Source organism: Aegilops tauschii, chromosome 7, assembly GCF_002575655.3.
Source record: "Aegilops tauschii subsp. strangulata cultivar AL8/78 chromosome 7, Aet v6.0, whole genome shotgun sequence".
Taxonomy (NCBI): domain Eukaryota; kingdom Viridiplantae; phylum Streptophyta; class Magnoliopsida; order Poales; family Poaceae; genus Aegilops; species Aegilops tauschii.
In genome coordinates this window covers 44472336-44497366 of record NC_053041.3, presented here as the reverse complement: position 1 = coordinate 44497366, position 25031 = coordinate 44472336, and the positions used below count along the sequence as shown (strand labels likewise).

At 45.7% G+C, this 25031-nt stretch overlaps 1 protein-coding gene and 2 pseudogenes across 1 annotated transcript; all 3 read right to left on the bottom strand.

Moving 5' to 3' along the window:
- Positions 1 to 19053: 19053 nt before the first annotated feature.
- Positions 19054 to 19629, bottom strand: LOC141026743 (probable indole-3-pyruvate monooxygenase YUCCA11). Its single transcript, XM_073503590.1, has 3 exons — positions 19540 to 19629; positions 19330 to 19452; positions 19054 to 19233 (listed from the first exon to the last, which is right to left on the bottom strand). The coding sequence occupies exons 1-3, from the start codon at positions 19627 to 19629 to the stop codon at positions 19054 to 19056; spliced, it is 393 nt and encodes a 130-aa protein (XP_073359691.1).
- LOC141027868 (probable indole-3-pyruvate monooxygenase YUCCA10) lies at positions 19397 to 21168 on the bottom strand (annotated as a pseudogene).
- Positions 21169 to 22988: 1820 nt separating this feature from the next.
- LOC141027760 (probable receptor-like serine/threonine-protein kinase At4g34500) lies at positions 22989 to 24509 on the bottom strand (annotated as a pseudogene).
- Between the last annotated feature and the right edge of the window lie 522 nt (positions 24510 to 25031).

Genomic DNA, 25031 nt, shown 5'->3' with positions numbered 1-25031 from the left:
CTTTGGAAGATGCAGCTTGAGGCGATCGTAGGCGCGGTTGGACCAAAGCGACGCGCTGCAACTTTCACGCTCGACAATGAGATAGGGAATTGAGAATTGGCTAAGTCATGCTGCTGTTGCAAGGCCTGCTGGCCCAGTGCCGACAATCAACACTACCACATTATCCATTTCAAAGAGAAGAGTTGACAAGGTTGTGGGATGGGTGCAATGGTAGGCTGGAGTGTTTGCTTGTTTGCTCGATGAATCTTTGGATGCATATATGGGCATATATATACTGGTATGTTTCATGTATCAATCTATTTAGAATGAGGAATGAAAAAGGTAAAGATTTATTGACGCCTTATCCTGGTGTGTACTAGTATTCCGTCTAAATATTGAACCATTGGTGTGAAAGCATGTCCTGATACATTATAGAGGATACAAAATAGGCAGGAAACGCACTCTTGATCGATTGTTTTTCTGGAAACTTATCAACCGGCTTTGGATATGTTTAGACTAAAATCTCTTTAGAATTTCTTTCCGTTCCTGTTGTCATCAATGAAAATTCATACGGGCTAAGGATATGTTTAGTATATACTCCCTCCGTCCCAAATTATTTGTCGCAGAAATGGATGTATCTAGACATATTTTTAGTTCTAGATACATCCATTTCTATCCATTTTCAGGACGTAATTCGGGCGGGGGAGTACTTGTATTGAAAGATCGTGGATGTCGCCTAGTGGGGGCGGGGTGAATTAGTGCATTAACATAATTACGGTTTAGGCTTGAACAAATGCAGAATAAAACTAGCGTTTAATTTGTCAAGCACAAAACCTAAAATATCTAGGCTCACCTATGTGCACCAACAACTTATGCTAAGCAAGATAAACAACTAGGTGATAGCAAGATAGATAACATGAAACACTATGGCTATCACAAAGTAAAGTGCATAAGTAAAGGGCTCGGGTAAGAGATAACCGAGGCACGCGGAGACACGATGTATCCCGAAGTTCACACCCTCGTGGATGCTAATCTCCGTTTGGAGTGGTGTGGAGGCACAATGCTCCCCAAGAAGCCACTAGGGCCACCGTAATCTCCTCACGCTATCACACAGTGCAAGATGTCGTGATTTCACTAAGGGACCCTTGAGGGCGGTCACCGAACCCGTACAAATGGCAACCCTTGTGACGGTCACCGAACTCGTACACTTTGGCAACCCTATGGGGCGGTCACCGGTACCCGTAAAATTGCTCGGGGCGATCTCCACAACCTAATTGGAGACCCCGACGCTTGCCCGAAGCTTTACACCACAATGATTGAGTTTCGACAACACCAACCATCTAGGGTATCAAGGCACCCAAGAGGAACAAGCTCTAGTGTGCCCAAACACCCAAGAGTAACAAGCTTCTCAACTTCACTTCCACGTATCATCGTGGAGAACTCAAACCGATGCACCAAATGCAATGGCAAGGGCACACAGAGTGCCCAAGTCCTTCTCTCCCAAATCCCACCAAAGCAACTAATGATAGGGAGGAAAATGAGAGGAAGAACAAAGAAGAGAACACAAAGAACTCCAAGATCTAGATCCAAGGGGTTCCCCTCACATAGAGGAGAAAGTGATTGGTGGAAACATAGATCTGGATCTCCTCTCTCTTTTCCCTCAAGAACTAGCAAGAATCATTGGAGGGATTGAGAGTTAGCAAGCTCGAAGAAGGTCAATAATGGGGAAGAACACGAGCTTAAAGGATAAGGTTCAAAGGGGAAGAAGAACCCCTTTTATAGGAGGAAAAAAATCCAACTGTTACCTTGCTCCCAGCCCGCACAAAGCGGCACTACCGCTCGGGCGGTAGTAACCCAAAAGTAGTGCAATGGCACGAAGCCACGAGGGGTAGTGCAGCCGGAGCGGTACTACCGCTGGGATTGCAGCTCGGGGTTACTCAGAAGCAGAGCAGGAACAGGAGAGAAGCAGTAGAACTGCTATGGCGGTACTACTGCCCATCTAAGTGGTACTACTGCTTATAGGTAGTAGTGCTGCCCTCCACAGCCGCTTCACCTCCGCTGAGAGTGCATCGAGACCTAGAGGGAGTGGTAGTGCAGCGGTAGTAGCGTGTAGTACTACTGCTTAAAGGCGGTACTATCGCTTCACACTACCGTTGCATTTCCGCGCAAACCCAACACGAAAGCCGAGTTCCCAGAAGCAGCGGTAGTAGCCGCGGTACTGGACAACCCGGTTGTCACATCCTAGCTAGTTCATGCATTAGAGTGTTGCATCATGTCTACTTTTCCTAGAAACTTGAAATGGGGATGCCAGAAACCCCCAGCACCCCCCTAACACAACTAGGGTTTATTAAAATCCTTTTCAATGAACCTGAAATGCCCTCCAAAAATGTTCACCATCTTTGGTCCTGGCTAAAACCTCTGCCAAAAATGGTTTCATATTTTTGGAGGATATTCTGGATTTTTCACCAAGCCATAAGTATTTGCATTTGGGCAATTTAAATCCTATAAATATTTTAAAATGCCCAAATAATCTTGAAGGTATTTTTAGGCTGTTGAGAATATTTCAAAGGTGCCTCTGAATATTTTCTGGATTTTCCTAAATGGAATAGTATTTCTACTATTTCAAAACACAGAACAGAAACAAATAAAAAGAAAAACAGAAAGCAGAGAGGGAACTTACCTGGCAGGCCACCTGGCGGCCCAGCATTGTGCTGGCCCATGGCCAGTCAGCTGCTTGCTCCCGCCAGAGCAGGCACAGAGGTGACGCCGGCGTGCGCGAGCTCGCCACGGCGCCACCTGCTTGCCGCCTCGCCCGTGGACGAGCAGGACGACCCCACGTCGCGCCCCCGAGCCCCTGGACACCTCCTTTCTCCCCCATCGCCTCTCCCTCGCCTTCCTCCACCATGGCCGACGCAGCCGCTGCCACCTCGCCGGAGTAGCCGTAGCCACCGTCGTCCTCGCGCCGCCCCACCGTGTCCAGCAGCTCCGCCGTCGCCTTCTCCTTCGAGCAAGTTGGGCCCCGAGCGCTCGCTTGCCCCGAAGCCACTGCTCCGACCTCGCCTTCACCGCCCACCGCCGGAGATCCCCTCCGCCGTCACCACCGCAGCAGTTCACCCCCGACCTCGCCGTTCGCTCCGTCGCAACCACCGTGAGCCTGGCCACCTCTCCATCCTCTCCATTCTCCCTCTCGAGCTCCGTAGCAACTGCACGTAGCTCACCCGCACGCGTCGCCGCCGAGCTCGTCGCCGACGAGGCTCTGGCCATCCAACGGTCGCACCACCATGGCCGCTAGCTTCACTGCATCGCCAGGAGCCCGTAGCACCATCGCACGCCCCTCGCCGTGCTCTCTAGCGACGGGTTCGACTACACCCGTACCCCGGCAGCCGTACAGCTCGTCGCCGGCGTCGATTCCGACGACCCCGAGCTCCACCTCCACCACCAATCGACGCGGGTTGCTCCCAGCTACGCGTAGGTGCCCTCCGCCGCCCCTTTGGTCGCCGGAGGAGGAATCCCGCAGCCTCCACCGCGTCTGGACGTCGCCGGCGAGTCAGCGTGGTTTGACCACGGGTTTGACCCCCCAGAGTCAGTGACAGTGGGGCTCGCCTGCTAATTAACCTGAGTTAGAGTTAAATTAATTCTAATTAGTTTAACTAACTAACAATGACACTGACACAGGGGACCCACACGTCAGGTTTGACCTGGACGACCCCGTTGACCGCTGACGTCATCGTGACACACTGCTGACGTAATAAACAATTTAATTACTGGAATTATTTCTATACAGGAAATTCCAGAAAATATCACAAACTTCAAAAAATCATAGAAAATAATCTATAGCTCAGAATGAAAAGATTTATATATGAAAAATGATCAAAAAAATCCATTCTATCCATCTGTATTGGTGTCATGCATGTTTAAGCAACTTAACCTACTGTTTAATGCAGAACAAGATAAAGCACTAATAAGGACCACATATGAACTTGGAATTTGAATCTTTGATTCAAAATAGTCCAAACCCATCCGGTCTTAGTTGCATTAGCCCAATACACCCATTTTGCCATGTCTCATGCATGCATCATATTGTTGCACTTGCTTGGTGTTGATTATGCTTCGTTGTGTTCCTCGTGGTAGGTCTTGCCTCCGAGGATATTCACGAGTATCCAACTGAAGGGCAGTATCCCACCACCACTCCGTCATGCAAGCAACCCATTGATCATTTCGATACAAACCCATCTTCTCGCTTCTGCTCTCATTTACTGCATTAAGACAACGCGAATCAAACTGCTGTGTGTTGCGGTAGTTGAACCCACTTTCCTTTGCATGACCTGTCATTGCCACAGTAACTAGTTGAAACCCACTAGCATGTGTAGGAGTTGATTGAGCCATGTTGTGTGCCTACAATGCTATGCTTGCTACGCTTAGAGTCGTGTCAGGTCTGGCTCATCAGGGTGATGGACTAGAGTGAAAGCATGTGTCGGTAATGAGAGTGAGGTGTTGAATACGATTTGGTAAAGGTATCGATGAGAGGCCATGTAGGAGTACATGGTGGGTTGTTTCATTGAGGCCGTCCCTAAGAACTGAGATCTGTATGCGTGATTTAAGATTCAGCTACTACCACGCATTGGGCCCGAAACCAATGGACCCCCTCGGCTTCTTAATCACCCTTGTCCTCTGTCCAGGAGTTGCACGTAGTTTCTGGTGTTTGTAGTAAGCTGGAGGCCGTGGACAGCGCTGACCAAGGGGTGGGCTGTGATGCGGTAGGCTCGTGGCCCGGTGTACCGAGTCGCCCGTTTGGTGTCTCGGGAACCCTGCACACATCGTTCGGGGCCGTATGTGGAAACCTCGGCCGGACTCCCTGCGGATGGAACCTGAATAGGCGATAAACCTGGACTAGAGACTCGAGTGTTTAGGTAGGCTGTGGCCGACACCCACGTTGGGCTTCCGCTTGAAGGTTGCCGAGTACATGTCGTGTAGCGACGGTAAGTGGTGAGAGCGTGTGTGACGAAGTACACCCCTGCAGGGTATAAAACTATTCGAATAGCCGCGTCCGCGGTAAAGGACTACTTGGTCGCTTATGCAGTTCATAGACAAGTAAAAGGATACTACTAAAAGCCTCAAGATAAGTGTGAGTACCGCGGATGGCCCTCTCGTAGGTTGACGAGGGAGGATCCACGGTGTAGTATTGTGTTGGTGATTAGTGGACTCGTGTGCGAAAACTATTTTACAAGTGGTGTCTTGTAGGATAGCTTAGCCAAGAGTCAAAGCTGGCTTGCTGCATTAACTCCACTACCTTCTTGAGAATGAACATGTATAGTAGGATCTGTTGTAAGACTTGCTGAGTACCTTTGTACTCATGTTGCTTCAATTACTGTTTTCAGACGACAACACCGCCCCTTCCGATGGGTTCTATGTAGAACTCGACGACGACGAGTGACTTGCCACCCAGGTGGTGATCTAGGCTTGTGAAGGGCCTACGTAGATAGACAGGCTTCGTCAAGCCTTCTTTCTTTCTAGTGTCTGTACCCAGACAAGTTTGCTTCCGCATGTGCTTGTATGTTTGTATGACTTGAGTGTCGGGTCATGTGACCCCTATCTGTATGAACATGTTATGTAAGGCTCTCCGGAGCCCCTTTAAATAAAGTACTTGAGTTGTAGAGTTTTGTTGTGATGCCATGTTGTATTTACACATATCGAGCATATTGTGTGTATGATTGAAATGCTTGGTATGTGTGGGATCCGACAATCTGGTTGTTTGTCCTTGGCAGCCTCTCTTATGGGGAAATGTAGTCTAGTGCCTCCTTGAGCCATAGTAGTGCGCTACAGCCCGGTTCACCGGAGTCCTGCTAGCCCAGCACTACTGCTCTGGACACTTGACTGGCCGGCATGTGTTTCATATCGTTCCTGTGTCTGTCCCTTCGGGGAAATGTCACGCGGTGACATCCGGAGTCCTGCCTAGCCTGCTACAGCCCGGGTTCCCGGAGTCCTGTTAGCCCAGTGCTACAGCCCGGATTCACACGCTGCTGACCGACACATTCGATGTTGATTCATGTATGTCTGTCCCCATACGTTAGTGGCGCTTTGGGTTCACGACTAGCCATGTCGGCCCGGGTTCTCTGTCATATGGATGCTAGCGACATTGTCATATACGTGAGCCAAAAGGCGCAAACGGTCCCGGGCCATGGTAAGGCGACACCCGTGGGAGTACCGTGCGTGAGGCCGCAATGTGATATGAGGTGTTACAGGCTAGATCGGTGTGACTTAGAATCGGGGTCCTAGCGGTACTATCACTTATAAGCGGTACTACCGCTAACGAGAGCGGTACTATCGCTTGTGGCCTGCAGCTCACAAGCACAACAACAGATGACTAGAAAAAAACCAGAACTGCCATAACTTCTACAAATGAGCTCCGAATTGAGGAAACTCAAGCTTACTGGATAGATGATGATGAATATTATCCAACGGCGAAACCAAAATTGCTGTGCTCAGCATGGCGTGATCAACAAACGAGAGTCATCGGAAGAGGACTGTACATGGAGAGGCTGACAGCTGGGACCCACGAGGTCCATGGTCGCACGCAAGGAAAGTTCCTCCTTATTAAGCGGAAAGAAATGTTTTCTCCCCCTGACAGCTGGAACCCACCAGCTACATCTTCACACGCAAGGAAGTGCCTCCTTATTACATGAAAAACAATAATATGATTATCAATATGACCATATCATGTACATCATTTCTCCCAAATAAATATATGTTCGGTAGATGATGTTTCTTCCATCTCTGCAACTGTAGTTGATTGTGCAGATCTATACTGCAACTTTAGTTTTACTTATGATCAAAGTCTTCACATTTTCTTAGGAATTGCATTACTTATGCTGGACTCTTTTTGTATAAACACCATCTTAGGACTCGCAACATGATCGTCAGTGTAGTAATTTCTCTTGATGTGTATACAAACAACTACTTCACTGTATTATGTAGGACGATAGTTGATGCCACTAGAGATACTAAAGCAGTTGGAATATACCTGCAACATCTCGCCTTACCATGTAGACTTGATGTGCTTTCTTCCATTTATGCTTCTAGAGATGATATGCTCTCCACAGAGAATGACCAAAGTAGTTGTCTTTGTGTAAATTGTTTTTCTTTTTGTGATGTTGTTATCACTTGTATGTTCTCCACTTTATATGTGTTCATATTATTAGCATGACTATATTTATTAAGTGTGTATACATACATTCATTCTACATATAGTAACTTAGATATTTTTGTATTCAACTTTTTTGTCACTTCATATTTACCAAAAATCATATTTATTCTATCGAAAGAAGGGACAGGCGCAACAACGCGCGCTATCATGCTCTAGTTAATTTATAATACTGCCCACTGTGAGAGATTGTACAATCGTGGTTTGGTAGCGATAGCTGCTAGGACCAACAACATTTAGGCCCATCGCAAGGGGCACCATCTCGTGAGGCAGAGACTGGGGGAGGGGGTTGCGTGCTACCCACGGGGCAGCAACCGAACCGGGAACCAGAAACTTTTTCTTAAGATAGTCCTAATGCCTCACTTTGGAATGTACCTATGTCGTCCATATTGTACACTTGGGCCATAATTTTTCATATGTGTGTGGATCAAAGACCCACACCTAGGTGACCGGTTTCGCTGGACGTGCAGAATCACTAGTTAAGGGGTACCCCTTACAAAGGTCACTCCTACCATCTCTGATGGTGACAAGTGTCGCACTGCATGGTGACACTTGTCGCAACCTAGAAGTTTGGTGGAATTTCTTCTCATGCGCGGGAGGTACCTGTGGATTTGTCTATGTCTTGAACTGTGCATCTAAATCATGAACCATTTTCACCCTTGTGTTTCTCGCGTTGAGAACTTTGAAACTAGATCCCATGTTGATAGGTTTCGACGATTTTTTTTAGGAAATATGTGCTTCCAAACTCTAAGAATTCGTGCTTCCAAGTAAACTAACTTGTGCTTTTGCGTGATGTGCTTCACGCGGAAGCAGACCTGTACTTCACTTTTGGGGAAGCACAGAAGCACAATTGTGCTTCACGCGGAAGCACATCTATGATTCACTTTTTGGGGAAGCACAGAAGTGCAATTTATGCTTCACATAGAAGCACAATTGTCTTCTCGCGTGAAAGCCCAGCTTCACGTGGAAACCAAAAAAAACAGAAAACCTGATATCGAAAATAAATCGAAAACCAAAGAAACCAGAGAAAAAAAAGGAAAAAGAAACCAGAAATAAAAAACTGGAAACCAAAAAAACCAAAAATAAAAAACTAGAAACCCCGAAAAATGTAAAAAAAAAGCACGGAAGCACATTTGTGCTTCACTTTTGTCGGAAGCATGAAATCACATCTATGCTTTATTTTTTTTGTGAGCACAACTATTGTTCATGCGGAACAGAACAAACACCGGAAAAAGTACCCAAAAAACCTGGAAACTCAAAAAACCCGGAAATAAAAGATAAAAGCAAAAATGATGTATGAAAAAATAGAGAATTTTTTTCCAATGAGAGAAGCAGCCAACAAGCGCCACGTGACGGCACTGGGGCGCTCTGCACTAGAAAACTACCTTCCGCCAGGGGTATCCGTATGTTAATTGCTCCCCTGGACGCGACACCCTCGTTTCCTTAGAGCGAGATGTGCATATGCCGAACTCGAAGGAGTCCATGTTGTATGGCACACAAAGCTATAATTCCACCGAGATATACCCCCATGTAAGGTCACCTGCCGCCAAGACAAATGACACATTCAAGATCTGTCAAATACCTAGAATAGCTACCCAGCCAAACCAATCTAGACATTTGTCGATATAGGACTCGTCGAATTAATGCGCAGCTCGCCGAGACCCTCAAAATCCTCCATTGTACTCTGCCTTGAGATAATCACAGATCAGCAGGAGTAGGGCTATTAACTGCATCGAGAGGAGGTGAGCCTGGGCAAAACATGTGTCCTGTGTTCATCTCCATAGGGAAATTATTATTTGAGGAGATTATTTTCTATAACATCTAAGAATGTATGTAAGGAATAGAATATATTGGTTTTAGCGAGAGAACTCTCAAAGCAAACTAATTTGTTCCAAAACAACATCTAAAAAGAGTGATAACCCATATGAAAGAAGTGGAAATTGAAATGAGGTCCTAATGGAAAAATCTCTCCTACTACCCACAAACTTAGGAAAACTAAGGAAATAATGAACAGTAGAATGTCCAAGCAGAAAGAGTACGAGAAATACACATAGTGTTTGAATTCTATTTTAGAGAATTTTAAGTGATGGAGAACTAGGAGAGGAATACCAAAAAAAATATAGAGACTTGCTTTCGGTTATCATTGTAGAAAACGAGGTTCATCCCGCTAAACAAATCTCTCTAGCGACAGAATGTCCGGAATCCTTTTTTTTTTACCTCAAATGATCAAAACCTTGAGCATTTAGAGTGATTTTTTTAAGCTAAAGTATTCGTGCTTCAGGAGGAAGGTAGGGTGTAAACACATGAACGTTAGCACGGTGCTCTAATTTTTTCTATCACACATCTTAATGGCCTCGAACACACTAGAAGAGCACCTATTTTTGTAGATAATACATAGAAAATCCACTAGCACTGTTTTAGAGGAATGTAGCATTTTGTTTTTCCCGAATTCTCAATCGCGCAGCTGCGCTGGATCGCTGTGTCGAGCGCACCCGGTCTGCGCCGTCCGATCAACGCGCGTGGTCCATGATTGCTGGCTGAAACCGACAGCCGTTTTTCACTGAAATTAAAACCATTCGCGGGCCCCACATCATAATGTCCACCGCTTTCTGTCCAGTCTCTCTTCTCCGCCAAAATTGCCCATTCTAGATGAGCCACAGTGGAGATCATGATGAGCAGTGTCGGCGCGATTCACCGTGATTTTCACTGGGGATTTGCGGGGACACACGTCGCGGTAGGCGTACCACGCGCTTGCACCGGCGAGCAACCAGGGACGGCGAGCGGCGAGCTGCGCGGGCCGCGCCATGTCCTAGGGATTTCAGTGGGGAGGATTCGCCGTGGTCACGAGCCAGTCCCAGCCTCAGTACTCGGGTGCGACTGCGAGGCCCGCGGGAGAAAGCCGTCGGGGTTGACCTCGTCAGCTCGGAGCATCCCGGATCTGTACAAAGAGAGGGGCGTGAGCAGCCTGCGTGTGTAGTTCAGGGCTCGGGAAGCTCCAGGCCACCACCAGCGGCTTCAGCCGGTTGCTCAAAATCAACGAGGGTGGCGTCAGGAGTACTATCTACAGGGGGCTCGTCCGCCTGCCTGTTGGCCCCACCGCCGCCGGTGGCGCCGTGGTTGCCATGACGCCATCAAAAGGCTCAACACCAGCGACCAGTAGGTACTCTTTCTGTGATGGTTAAATTTACATACTCCAGCGACCAGTATTTCATTCGATGGTGTTGATAGGTTGATTCAGTGTAACTTCTAACACGCACTACTATTTAACTCTGCAGATTACTAGTACTTGCCAATTGCGATTTGTAGTAGCAACTTTTCCTTTTGCATAGTACTCCCTCCGTTCCAAAATAGATGACTCAACTTTGTACTAACTTTAGTACAAATTTGGGTGATCTATTTTGGAACGGAGGGAGTAGCTTCTAAAAGGTGGAGGGCGGTGAGGCGGGAGACAGGAAGCATGCAGTGCTCAAGGTTGTGACTGGAGTTGCACAAAATGGCAGAAGGAGTTGCCCAGGAGTGCATCAGAAGTGTCCCGAATTTTTTCTATTTTGTCGAGTGGAGTTGCCCATTAACATTTTATTTATAAGTGTTTTATACCACATGAGCTTGCGTAAAATAACATCAGGAGTTGCCTAAATAATGTATTAGAAGTGGCACACATTATTGGGGGAGGGTATTTTTGTCACCGGGGTAAACACTTGGCGAATGATCATAAAGGGTGGCGGGGTGGAGCTGGTCATGGGACATAACTAAAACCATGAAGTTTTTTATGGGATTAAATTTAAGTGAACCCCTAAAAAATGAACATGTGTATGTTTTTAATACCATTTTCAGGTGTCATAGTTACCCACAATTAACCATACAGTTGCCTAGAAACCATGTATCTAGTTCATCCAGTTGCCATCCAGTTGCCCAATCTTCATGAACAGAAATATTATCAAGGCCATAATTTGGTTAATATGTAAAGGTTTTAGATACCTTTCAATTAAGATTGTGTCATAGAGATGCATCAAGAATATCATCACCTCGGGATGGGATCCCTTGGTATGATCATAAATACTTGGTGAAAGATGATAAAGGGGAGCGATCTGGAGCTGGTCGTGAGGACACAACTAAAACCAGAAAGTGTTTTCAGGGGACTAAGTTTATTTGTGTCCTCGGTTCGCCATCCGTTTAGGCTTAGAAATAACCCCGGATTTGATATCGCTCGTGCTCGGTTCGTCGGTTCAAAGGCTCCCCTGGTTTGATTTTGCTCGCCCTCGCCGTCACCCATTTGGGGTCGCGTGACTCGCGTCCGGTTCGGTTTTGCTCGTCATCGCCGTCGCCCGCTTGGAGTCGCGTACGGTTCGATTTTGCTCGCCCTCGCTATCACGACGATCTGATCCGTCAAGCAGAGCACAGCCGGATTGATCTTCGACTTCCTCGTCAGAGCAAAGACCTACACATCTAGCATGCTGCTGTTATAGGTGTGTGCACGCCGAGGGCGCTACCGTTGCCACTGGTGTATGCATACATGTGTTTGAGCTGTTTGTGCTTTTGTGTTCATACATGCAACACATATGTGAGGTGATTGTCTTAGACAACACATGCTTTTTATGGCATTAAGTTTATATATGAACTCCTAAAAAAATGAACATGTGCATGTTCTTTATCCCTTTTTCAGATGTTATAGTTGCCTACAATCATCCATACAGTTGCCTAGAACCATGTATCCAGTTGCCCAATCCTCATGAACAAAAATATTACCAAGACCATAATTTGGCTGATATGTAAAGGTTTTAGATACCTTTCAATTAAGATTGTGTCATAGAGATGCATCAAAAATTTCATCTCCTTGGGGTGGGATCCTTTGGTATGATTATAAATACTCGGCGGATAATCACAGAGGGGGAGTGGTGTGGAGCTGGTCATGGAGAAATAACTTAAATCACAAAGTGTTTTTAGTGGATTAAATTTATTTATGAGCCTCCTCCAAAAATGAATATGTGTATATTCTTTATCTGTTTTTTTAGGTGTCTTAGTTGCCTACAATCAGCCATACTGTTGGCTAAAACCATGTATCCAGTTGCCCACAATCATCCATACAATTGTCTAAAACCATGTATCCAGTTGCCCACAATCATCCATACAGTTGTCTAAAACCATGTATCCAGTTTGCCCAATTCTCATGAACAGAAACATTACCAAGACCATAAATTGGCTGATATGTAAAGGTTTTAGATACCTTTCAAGTTTGTGTCGTAGAGATGCGTCAAGAACTTATCTCCTTGGGGTGGGATCCTTTTGGTATGATTGTAAATACTTGGCGAATAATCACAGGGGGGAAGCGTTGTGGAGCTAGTCATGGAGACATAACTTAAAACACAAAGTGTTTTTAGTGGATTAAATTTATTTATGAGCCTCCTCCAAAAATGAATATGTGTATATTTTTTTAGGTGCCATAGTTGCCTACAATCAGCCATACTGTTGCCTAAAACCATGTATCCAGTTGCCCACAATCATCCATATAGTTGTCTAGAACCATGTATCCAGTTGCCCAATCCTCATGAACAAAAACATTACCAAGACCATAATTTGGCTTATATGTAAAGGTTTCAGATACCTTTCAAGTTTGTGTCGTAGAGATGCGTCAAGAACTTATGTCCTCGGGATGGGATCCCTTGGTATGATCGTAAATACTTGGCAAATAATCATAGAGGGGGAGCGGTGTGGAGCTGGTCATGGGGACATAACTAAAACTGCGAAGTGTTTTTAGTGGATTAGTTTATTTATGAGCCTCCTCCAAAAATGAATATGTGTATATTTTTAATCTGTTTTTCAGGTGTCATAGTTGCCTACAATCAGCCATACTGTTGACTAAAACCATGTATCCAGTTGCCCACAATCAATCATACTGTTGCCTAAAACCATGTATCCAGTTGCCCACAATCAACCATACAATTGTCTAAAACCATGTATTCAGTTGCCCAATCCTTATGAACACCAAGACCATAATTTGGCTTATATGTAAAGGTTTTAGATACCTTTCAAGTTTGTGTCGTAGAGATGCGTCAAAAACTTATCTCCTCGAGATGGGATCTCTTGGTATGATCGTAAATACTTGGCGACTAATCATAGAAGGGGAGCATGGTGGAGTTGGTCATGGGGACATAACTAAAACCGCGAAGTGTTTTTAGAGGATTAAATTTATCTGTGAACTCTACAAAAATGAACATGCGTATGTTCTTTATCCCCTTTTCAGGCGTCATAGTTGCCCACAATCACCTATACTGTTGCCTAAAACTTACTATCCAGTTGCCCACAATCAACCATACAATTTGCCTAAAACCATGTATCCAGTTGCCCAACCCTCATGAAAAGAAAACTGGTCAGGTTTACTAGCTGGAGATATGAGGCACATGACTATGTGTGTGTGTGTGTGTTTTCTCCTCTGCTACTGCCTAGGTGCCCAAGAAAAACTGTGGAGTTCTTTATGCATGGACTACAGATGAGTTGCCTGGTGAGCTTCGTCTTTTCTACATGTGGTCGCTTTATCTACATACCAAGTCAGACTGGGGCTACATATGAGTTGTTTGATAAATGCATTGCAGTTGCACAGAAACACCGCAAAAATTATTGGCTTTTTTAAGTACAACTCAAGTGCATACAAGTCACCTAGTTGCTTTTCTTTTCTACCCCAACAAGCTCTGTTGGGTGAACATAGTCTTTTCTACATGTGTCTGCGTTTATCAATATTCAAAGTTGTTGTTGCCTCCTCCTTGTTACAACAGAAATGGTTGGCTCAGTGGGGACAACGTCTCCTCCTTTACGCGTCATCTAGTTTTGGACGTCGCGTTTGCTCGGGAGGGGCGGAGAAAGCATCATCAGACAACGGTCAGAGGTTGACCGCTAGGTTAGCATCTCCCATTTGTAGTGCGGATTCTTTGTCCATTGCGGGGACCTCAATTAGGAGGGCTGGATTTTTCTCCTCTTGTCGTCTGAGGAAACGTGATCCGACTCGATTCAGAGGGAGAAATGGACGCTGAGGGGCTCTAAGAACGCCCCCTCGTCGTTCGGCTTGGATCATTTCGGACATACGGACTTGTTCGAACAAATTAGATGACCGTCACTGGTTAAAAGTGTCTAGAGAGGCCGATCCCGATATTTGGGCGATTTGGTGATCCACGTTGGAGTTGTCCTTATGATAAGCGACTTAGAGGTGTAGTTAGTCAATTGATAGTCATGGTACCAACTTGTAGTCATCCGCTGATATGTAGTCATACTACGGAAAAAATGAGTTGCTTTCCTGTAGCACTAAAGTTTCCTCTATAGGACACAAAGTTGCTCGGAAAAAAAGTTCGTCGAAACCTACTCATACGGGATCTAGATTTGAAGAACTCATCGCGAGAAACCCAACGGTGAAAACGGATTTGAATGTCGACACCCGAATCAAAAGTTACAACTTTTTAAAGTTTTTGATCCGTAATAAATACGGGTGGGATATATAACGTGAGCATATGGAACCTGATGTTTTCCTTTTCTAGGTGTTCCTGCGGGAGCGTGGATGCTCTTTCCTATTATGGGGGAGTGCTTGCTCCCCCGTCCGGGCGCTCGGGCGCCGCCTAGTCGGGTCCTTTGTTGAGTGAGTAGCGAAGGGACATGTAGCATTTTGTTTTGGGGAATGCATATGCTTTACTACATTTCACTTTTTTTTGCTTTACTAAATTTCAAGCACTAGCAAGCTGAGTGAGTAGTTCGGGTTTAGTACATGGGCCGTTAGAAGGCCCAGTAGGGAGCGAAGTAGAAAGGGCTCGGGTATCGCTCTCCATCCTCCCCTTCGGCTTGCTAGCTCCGCCGTCCCATGCCACCCGCAGATCGGAGCCACGCCATCGGTGAATGCACTCTGCTGCTGTCGTTCCTATTCGCCACCTCTCCTTTCCTCGCCGCTTCTTCTTCCCCATTCGTGACCTCTCGCTATCGCGCCACCATGGTTGCCGCTTCTTGGCGTGGGGCAAGCAGGAGACGGGAGATGAGAGGAACTCCAATGCGTCGACCTAATTCGTGTCAGTTTAGATTGAAACGGACAGAAAAATCAGGCAAACATAGCGAATCAAACGGACGCGCGTCCGCTTTTTGTCCACCACGCGACCCATTCCCGACCCAAATTTAGGTCTTGCTTGCGTCGACGCGGACACGAAACGGACGCCCGCGACGCCCGCCTACTCCTCTCCCTGGCCCGCCAATCGGCGGCATAGCCACTGCCATTTCCCTCTCTTTCCCAAAGAACTACCGCTCGCTCGTGCTCCCGGCCACTCGCCATGGACGACGCGCTGACCCTCGACGTCGATGCTGGCCTCGCCTCCGCGCAAGGCAAGCCCCGCGGCACTCGCAAGGCGGCGGCGCCGACCAAGAAGAAGCCATTGACGGACGAGCAGCGGACTATGCATTCGGTCAAGAGGAAGGGGTGGAAGCACGTGCAAGAACGCAAGCTCGAATCCGCGTCCGCCGCCGCCCTGGCCGCCGCCGCACAGCAAGAGGAAAACATTGCCAGAGTTGCTGCGACAACGAGGGAGGCCCTACACTACCTAGGATTAAACCAAGGCCAGCACGGGCTCGTCGGCCTTTCCTCGTTTGCCGTTGCCAGAGTCGCCGTGCTCGTCCACCACGCCGCCGATGCCCGGCTTCCATCCGTACCTGCAAACCTCCCGTTTTTCGTGGAGTGCTCGCCGGAGGTGAGCGTGGTCGCGCCGACCACGCGCGCGCCCATGGCCATCGAGGAAGCGCCCGTGGGAGATCCCAGCCGACATGCATCCCGACACCCGCAACCTGTTCGGCAAAATGCCGGACAAACGACGAGATGGTCAACCGTTCATCATCGAGAACATCAACTTCGAAGGCAGTACGGGGGGCGCGACCTTTGATCTCGATGAGACCCAAACCAAGACGGACGAGGCCCCTTCATGGCCGGCCACGAGGACATGGCCGGCACCTTTGATCCAGGCCATGGAGGCATGGCCGACCCCTTCGCGCAAGGCCAAGATGGCATGGGCGGCACTTCCCCGCAAGACCACGAATTTCCGGAGGACTACGACCTAGAAGAAGAAGATGAAGTGGACATCAACAGGGAGTCTATGTTTTTTGAAGATGAGCTCGCCACCCAAGCCAATGCAAATAAGAAGCGCCAAAGCATTCAAGCGAACGCATACACAAAGGATGAGGACAAGCTCTTTTTTGAATGTTGGAGCGACATTGGACAAGACCCCAAGGTCAGCGCCGAGCAAAAGGCATCAACCTTTTGGCTACGTGTTCATCGCGAATATCCTGAACGTAAGAAGTTCACGCCGTACAAGATCGATAGCAAGCGTGGGTGGGTGTCCCTCTTGAAGCGTTGGAGGGTGATACAACAAGAATGCAACAATTTTGGTGCCACCCTTGAGAGCATCGAGGGACGTCCCGTGAGGGCCTCGGCATTAAGGACATGGTATACATGTGTCCATCTTCGTCTCCTTTGTTTCTTGTCCATTTTCCCATATGCTTGCTGGTCCGTTTGCCCATATGCTTGCATGCTCTTCATTTGTAGGCATCTCAAGCTTTGAAAGATTTCAAGGCCCAACATGGGAACAAGTCGTTCAACCTCAACCATTGTTGGATGGTCATCAACAGGGATGAGAAGTTCAAGGCGCAATATGTCGCCATGAAGGCGTGTGGAGGGAAGGAGGACGTCGAGGATGACGAGGAAGAGAAGCCGCAGCCGAGGGGAAAGACCAACTCCAAGAAAGAGGACAATCGTGGTGCGGCGTTGATTGCCTTGCATGCAACATTGGAAGGCATGATGACCAAGAAGGACATAAGGGAGGAGAAGGGCCGGCAAGACAAAGAAGAGCAAATGAAGGCCTTCATGGTGATACAAAGGAAGAGGCTCGAGATGGAGGCGGAGAAGCAAGCCAAGAAGCTTGAGATGGAGGTGGAGAAGCAAATGAAGATGCTCAAAATCGAGGCCACTAATGCCAAGACCAAGGAAAAAGAAGTGGCGCTCGCTTGCAAGACGAAGGGGGTGGAGATCATGAAGGTGGACTTGAGCATGGTGTCCCCGAGGAAGAAACCTTCGTTCGAGAAGATGCAGACCGATATGCTCAAGTTCGATGACGAGTGATTATGGCGGAGAGCGCCATCTTTTTTTGTATGCCGGCAAGTGTGTCGGCAGGACCACGCTCGAGATGACGTGGTTGAACTCACGCCCCTTCTATGTGCTGGCATGTGTGCCAGCTGCTGGCAAGTGCGCTAGCATGAGCTGTATGGTGTTTTTTAGAAGGATGCATGTGTGTCAATCGCTGGCATGGCACCGGCATTAACTCTGGGCGATGGCATGGCCGCTAGCATGATCTATAGCCACAAGCCTTTTTATAATTCATAGGTTTTCTGCGCGTACGTGAATTGGGTCGGCCGGTTGGATGCAGGGCCGAGCCAAACACAGAAGGGGGTGGACGACCTTACCCAAACGGACGAAAAATGGACAAAGCGCGTGTCCTTTTGGATCGGTGTGTTGGAGTTGCTCTGAGGTCAGCTGGCGGGTACGAGGATGGAGATGGAGATGACGCGTAGGCAGAGGAATTTCCCGGGGCCGGTGCTCTGCCGCGCGAGTCGTCGACCAGTGACCACTCCGGTAGGTGCGCTACTACTATACAATCTGTACTGCTGCCGGACAGCCGGGCTACGAATACATGCATAAACAGAATAGTGGGTAATAATAGAAATAAAGAAATGAACATACCTTTTTTTGTTGTTTGTGAGCCATTTTGGCTCCTCTTGCTGCGCTCATCGCCGACTAGTTCTAGCAATTCCATTTGCACATTGATAAATGGTAGTTATAATCGACGAAATCTGGATGCCATGCCTATGATAACAAAGCGCAAACTGAGGTACACTTCATTCTCCTTGCCTCTGCAGAAAGGGAAGAAATGCCAGAGAATGCCTAAACTCTAAAGGAAGTGGCGAAGCAACTGCTGAAGGTGGTTCTGAGAAGGTAATTACGTTTGTGCTCGGTGGTAGATTAAACTGGAAATTAGTTTTCACTAATTAATATGGAATGAAATCCTGTCCTCGCTTGAAGATTGGTGCTGAATCATGTACATATCAAGCAAATATTGGGATACATTGTTACCATTCATTTCAATTACCATCATATTTCTAGAAATCATCAATTTGATTTTCATTTGGCAATTAATAAATAAAAACTTGGAAGCTACTACAATTACTCGTGTGCATCTGACGTGAAACAATGAACAACTTTGACTTGATAATCTTTTGCACCATTTGATGTTCATGATTTGGGATTGTATTAATTGCACTTAATCCCTTGTTGTTAAACATCATGTTCAAGCGGATGACTTTTGCATATGTAGATTCAAGTAAATAAAATACTGTAGGTAACAATTCAACAAAAATTACAATGCTCTTTGCACCATGTGAGTATAAAGCCCTTGATTATATTATAAAAGTAATGCTTACTCCCTGGCACATATGAACCTTGAAATAAACAAAAATTTAGTTCTATCAAAGATAGACATGTGGCGGTGGATAAATTTCTCAAAGAATCAACCGTCTAGCACACTAGCCCTGGTAAACTACATGTAAAAGATAAAAAAATCGAGAAAACGCAAAAGACCTTTGTGTTTCATTGCATTGAAAGGATGGGGAAAAGTTACAGCCCTCCTAGGAGGTTAATTTTATAGTACATCATACAACTCAGTAGACATCCCAGGATTGGTGCAGAACAACCCACGGGCCTTGTGCCCCTGCCCTAGCCCTGCATCGGATCTCATCCTTGATCTTGTTGAGGAGCCTAGCAATGGAAGGCATCGCGTTGTAGAAGACACATTCACTGATTTGATAATTTAGCTGGACATAACGCCTATCATTGATTTGATGTCATTGGCGATATTCTTGGCATCTGCTGCAATACCAGCCAATCCTCTCCTTCCTAACCCAGCACAGTAGACCCCATTTTCACCTTTCCAATGATTCGGATATTCTTTGATGGGCAGTCCATTGCCATTTAACATGTTCTCACCATTCTGGGATAAAAAAACAACATGGAGCTTGTTAGCAGATTTAACAATTGTTGCACCAAGAAAACAAACTCAGACATATTCAAACATCGATCTTGTTACCTTGAGCCATATATTTGTTGTGCTTTTGTATCCAGTTGCAAACACAATCGCGTCAAATGATATTTTTTTACTGCACCAAAATTCAACTATATAGCTCATGATCTTACTAATGCTCCCTTGTATCTATAGGAGATGAATATAATATTGATAACTTGGCATATGAAGACAACATCTGTTATGAAACTTATGTCATGTCAAGGATATACTTACTTTGATGATACCTTTTTTGATTAACCCAACAGTGCCAACATCAATAACAGCGGATCGGCCGGTTTCTGACTTGAGGATCATTGGACCCATTTTTGGCCTTCTAATGTGATACCTTGATAGGTCTCCAAATATTAAATTCGCCGCCATCACAAGGAGGTTATCCACTAAATTCAATGGAAGACGGCGAGCAAGTGTCATCCCCAACCGGATTAATTCCTTTGTCATTACATGAATCTGCAACAACAAAACATGTCACATCTCTTTTGAAGTCCTGCATCATAAAGTAAAATTTCATTGAATCATATTCTTTCAAGAGTTATTTTTTCGGTGTTCGTCTAATTGTTTAGTTGTTTGTGCATGTTATAAAACAGTCTATCACTCTATACCATGAAATACTTTCTATTAATAACTCTGAATAATTGCATCCTTCTAGTGGAGACTATAATAAGAAATTGCTATGTACCCACTGAAAATATATACTGCCCATACGGTGGGGGTGGGGGGATCCCCTAGTGTTTCCAGGCCAAAAAATATATATAATGTGTGTACATACCGGGCTTCGTATAATGATTGAAGTATTGGCACCATGGGCCGCAAGGTCATAAGCAAATTCCATTCCAGAGTTGCCAGATCCAACGACCAATACATTCATGCCAGAGTAGCTCTTTTCTGACTTGTAGCTTGAGGAGTGGATGACATCACCCGGGAAACTTTGCAGTCCGGGGATCATTGGAATATTCTCTGCACTATTCTCACCACTTGCCACAACAAGAAACTTTTCTGTGAACCTGACTATTGTGCTCTTTGCCATGTCATGTGCCGCGATGGACCAACATTTTCGCCATTGTCAAATGTGGATGACTCCAAACTAGTGAGATACTTGGGTTGAATGTTGAAACGCTCAACACAATCATCCAAGTACTTCACAAATAAGGTTTTTGGTATGTATGTTGGCGCATTTAGTGGGTATGACATGTGTGGCAACTCACAGAACTCCTTTGCAAGATGCATGTTGAGGCGATCGTAGGCGCGGCTGCGCCAAAGCGACGCGCTGCAACTTTCACGCTCGACAATGAGATAGGGAATTGAGAATTGGCTAAGGCATGCTGCTGTTGCAAGGCCTGCTGGCCCAGCGCCAACAATCAACACAACAACATTCTCCATTTCAAAGAGAAGAGTTGACAGAGTTGTGGGATGGTTGCAATTGTAGGCTGGAGTGTTTGCTTGTTTTCTTGATGAATCTTTGATGCATATGTGGGCATATATATACTGGTATGCTTCATGTGTCAATCTATTTAGAACTAGGAATGAAAAAGGTAAAGATTTATTGACACCTTATCCTGGTGTGTACTAGTATTCCATCTAAATATTGAAACGTTTGTGTGAAAGCATGTCCTGATACATTATAGGGGATACAGAATAGGCAGGAAACGCACTCTTGATCGATTGGTTTTTTTGGAAACTTATCAACTGGCTTTGCACACTGATTAATTTGTAACCACATCAGTTTGACACATTCAGCTGGTACTGACGGCATTCCACATATTCAGTTTAAACTGATGTATTTCTCAAGACATAGCCATCCAGGCAGCAACAACTTAAAACAAAAATTGCAGTAGAGCACCCTTGTTTCTGTCATATCCTTACATGAACAAGAACAGTACGATCCAAGTAATAAGAAGGTTGTAAACCTGTACATGGGGAAATGTTAGGACATTGCAATTTCATCACGTAGATCTGGATCTGTCATGGGCAAGGCCATAACAATAGGTTCTGGTATTAGGATCAGTTGTGGAGCTAATATATTGTTGTGACATCAGCAATAGGTTGTTTACTACTTCCTCCAACCACGACAAGAATTATGGAACGGAGGGAGTAGTATATTAGGTACCTTGCATTCAAGCAACCATTTGAGTTGTCTCTTGCTCCTACCGTGGCTTTGGGGCATCCTGAAGCTTTTCTCGCCAAACAAGGAAAGAAAGCAGAGCCACCATCTGCTCTACAGTAGCATCTTTCAAAGTACCACTGAACATAAGTTCAGTCAATGTCAGTTCATCAGGAGCTGACCTCACATGGCACTTTGCCCTTCACTTCGAGAACATCACTGGTGACGTATCTGAAAGAAATAAGATACCCTGATAAGAATTTGTGAAACACAAAAGGTTGGGAACTGAAGCAACAGACAAACTCTTTAAATTCACACAGGAAACGGGCAACATTGGCTTTCATGTAATCACAATACAACAGCATTGCAATTTACAATGAGTATCTGTTAGATACATTTATAAGTTTCAAACGATAAAATAGTTGTGTCATCTGATTGTTTTCATTAGGTCCCCGCACAGAAAGATCATAAATTTGTTCTCCTGCAAATATCCCTGCAAGGAATACTTCCTAAGAATCCACGATGTGCAGTACAGAACAGCAAGGGCTTTGCTGTCAGAAACATCAGAATGTTATATTACCTACTTCACTCAATATTCCCTAACAAGAAAGTTCCCTTTGCAAGTTTCCAAGGAGCAAGCACTCCAAAGACTAACATAATTTTGGATGTGCTACCCCATCCTACGAAGAACTCATTCTTGAAAGCTAGAGCAGTTGAGACCCACTTTGTTTTCTCATGGACTTCATTTTGGCTGATATTTCTTGCTTGGCATGGTCAGCTTATATTGGATGCGAGAAGCATTACGATGTCATGCTTCTCAAATAAGCTCACATGCCCTTCGCCCTTCAGTTCGACAACACCCTCACTAGTGATGTATCGAAGATACAAGATACCCTGATAAACTATTTAAATCCAGGCAGACACATCTGACAACATCTTTCATATAGTCACCGTACAAACTAACTAGTGATGTGTGTATATATATATATATATATATATATATATATATATATATATATATATATATATATACATCACTACAGCCTACCAGTTAGTGATTATCCATTTCAGCAGAATAGGTGTGCTCTTCATTGTTCCTTTCCATTGGGTGCCCAAGAAGAACATAATTTGGCTCTCCTGCAAACATCTAGAGGGGATACTTCCTAAGAATTCAAGATTTCGATGTCAGAAACATGAGAATGCTGTGCTGCCTAATTAACTCAATATTCTGTAACAAGAAAGTTCACATGCCCTTCGCCCTTCAGTTCGACAACACCCTCACTAGTGATGTATCGAAGATACAAGATACCCTGATAAACTATTTAAATCCAGGCAGACACATCTGACAACATCTTTCATATAGTCACCGTACAAACTAACTAGTGATGTGTATATATATATATATATATATATATATATATATATAGTGATTATCCATTTCAGCAGAATAGGTGTGCTCTTCATTGTTCCTTTCCATTGGGTGCCCAAGAAGAACATAATTTGGCTCTCCTGCAAACATCTAGAGGGGATACTTCCTAAGAATTCAAGATTTCGATGTCAGAAACATGAGAATGCTGTGCTGCCTAATTAACTCAATATTCTGTAACAAGAAAGTTCATTTTGCAACTTCCAAATTAGCAATCACTCCAAATACTAACATCATTAAAGATTCAACAGAAGTGTTACGTCATATAGGCATGTGCGAAGCAGACAGAAACAGAACAAACACCGTTTCAATAGCATTATGAAAACTTCCTGTTTTCAAGCATTGCAACCACATCGTGCACGGATAAAAGCAAGTGCCCTCCCATATTCTACAAATAACCAATTATATGGCTATTTAGTAAATGATCATGCTAGTTATAAGACGGAATTTCATTGCAAGCATAGATCGCTCACCATACCTGGAGCTGTATATCCAAAGCTACCAAATACAAACCCCGCGATAGGCAATGGTTGGTTGAGCCCGGCCATGTTCATCTGTGCAGCACCAAAACTGGCGATCTTGGCATTCAACTCCTGATCAAGCAAGATGTTATTAGAGGTGATGTTGTGGTGGACAATCGGTCTATTGCATCCATGGTGTAAGTGGCAGAGCCCTTGGGCCACGCCAATGGCGATGGCCTTCCTCTGCGGCCAGCTGAGCGGTGGTTCGCCCTCCTCCGCTAGTGCAGCCAGTGGTCAAGGCTGCCATTCACCTCGTACGTGTGAACGAGCATCATCGCGTCTTCTGGATGAAGTGTAGGCTGTTGACGATGTTGTCGTGACAGATGCTGGCTTATAGGATCATCTCTGACTTGCAGCGGTTCTCTAGATTACCGTCCACTATTCCATCCACACTCTGGAGCTTCTTGACGACCAGCGTAACTGGGAGACCGATGCCAGCATTGCCCTGAACATGGATTATGTACAGTTGTTCGTCCTCCACTATCCTTCTGCTAGCCCACATGCTTCTCTGATTAGTTTCAGTAAGGTGGTTCACTATGCTTTGCGCATTGAGCACAGTAGGCAGCGTTGCAGCAAGACAGCTGCTGCGCCGGAGCCGGCGCGAAACGGCCATTTTCAGCGGCCGGGTAGCGCGTGAAGTGGTCTTGTGAAGGATGTATCAACCTGCAGAAGAATTATTTATTAACATTCAATAGTACTCCCTCTTTCTGCAAAGATATATATACATTAATAATTATTGAAAGATAAAGAGAGATGCCTGTTCATAATTAGTTTGAGACCAAAGACGTACAGTAACTAATTTGAAAGCAAAATGCTTTTTTTTGGGGGGTAAATTTGAAAGCCACAACAAAGATCGGTGAATCTGAAGAAGTTCTGTGCCTTCTCAAAGAGTTCAGGGTATTCCTTCAGTTAAGACGATCAGAAGTTGCTATTTTTGTTGGTGCGCAGTTCATTTTGCATGGTTTTCTGCGCGGATGTGAATTGGGTCGGCCGGTTGGGCGCACGGCTGTCCCAAACAAAAAGGGGGGCGGACGACCCGACCCAAACAGACAAAAAGCGGACAAAGCGCGTGTCCATTAGGGTCGGCGCGTTGAAGCTGCTCTGATGTCAGCTGGTGAGTACGAGGATGGAGATGGAGATGGCGCGCAGGCAGAGGCATTTCCTGAGGCCGGTGTCGCTTGCGTGGCGGAGGGGTGGGAGGCGTCTGTCAGTCACCACTCCGGTAAGTGCGCTATTACTATATAATCTGTACTGCTGCCGGACAGCCAGGCTACGAATATAGGCATAAACAGACTAGTGGGTAATAATAGAAATAAATAAATTTTCATACTTTTTTGTTGTTTGTGAGCCATTTAGGCTCCTCTTGCGGCGCTCATCGCCGACTATGTTTGAATAATCCGAACAATTATATGTGTGTGAGCTTTACTAGTTGAGTTTCGTAAGAATTAGTATAAGCGTAATCAAGGTAGCCGGTGATTAGGAGAGTCCGATTTGGTGTCTCGTTGGCTTGTATGCCAGGAGTTACTGAGAACACTGGTAGAAAAAAGCCCTTTAGTCCCGGTTCACAACAGCCTTTAGTCCCGGCTGTGCAACCGGGACTAAATATGCGCGACTAAAGACCCCCTTTAGTCGCGCCACTTACGAACCGCGACTAAAGGCT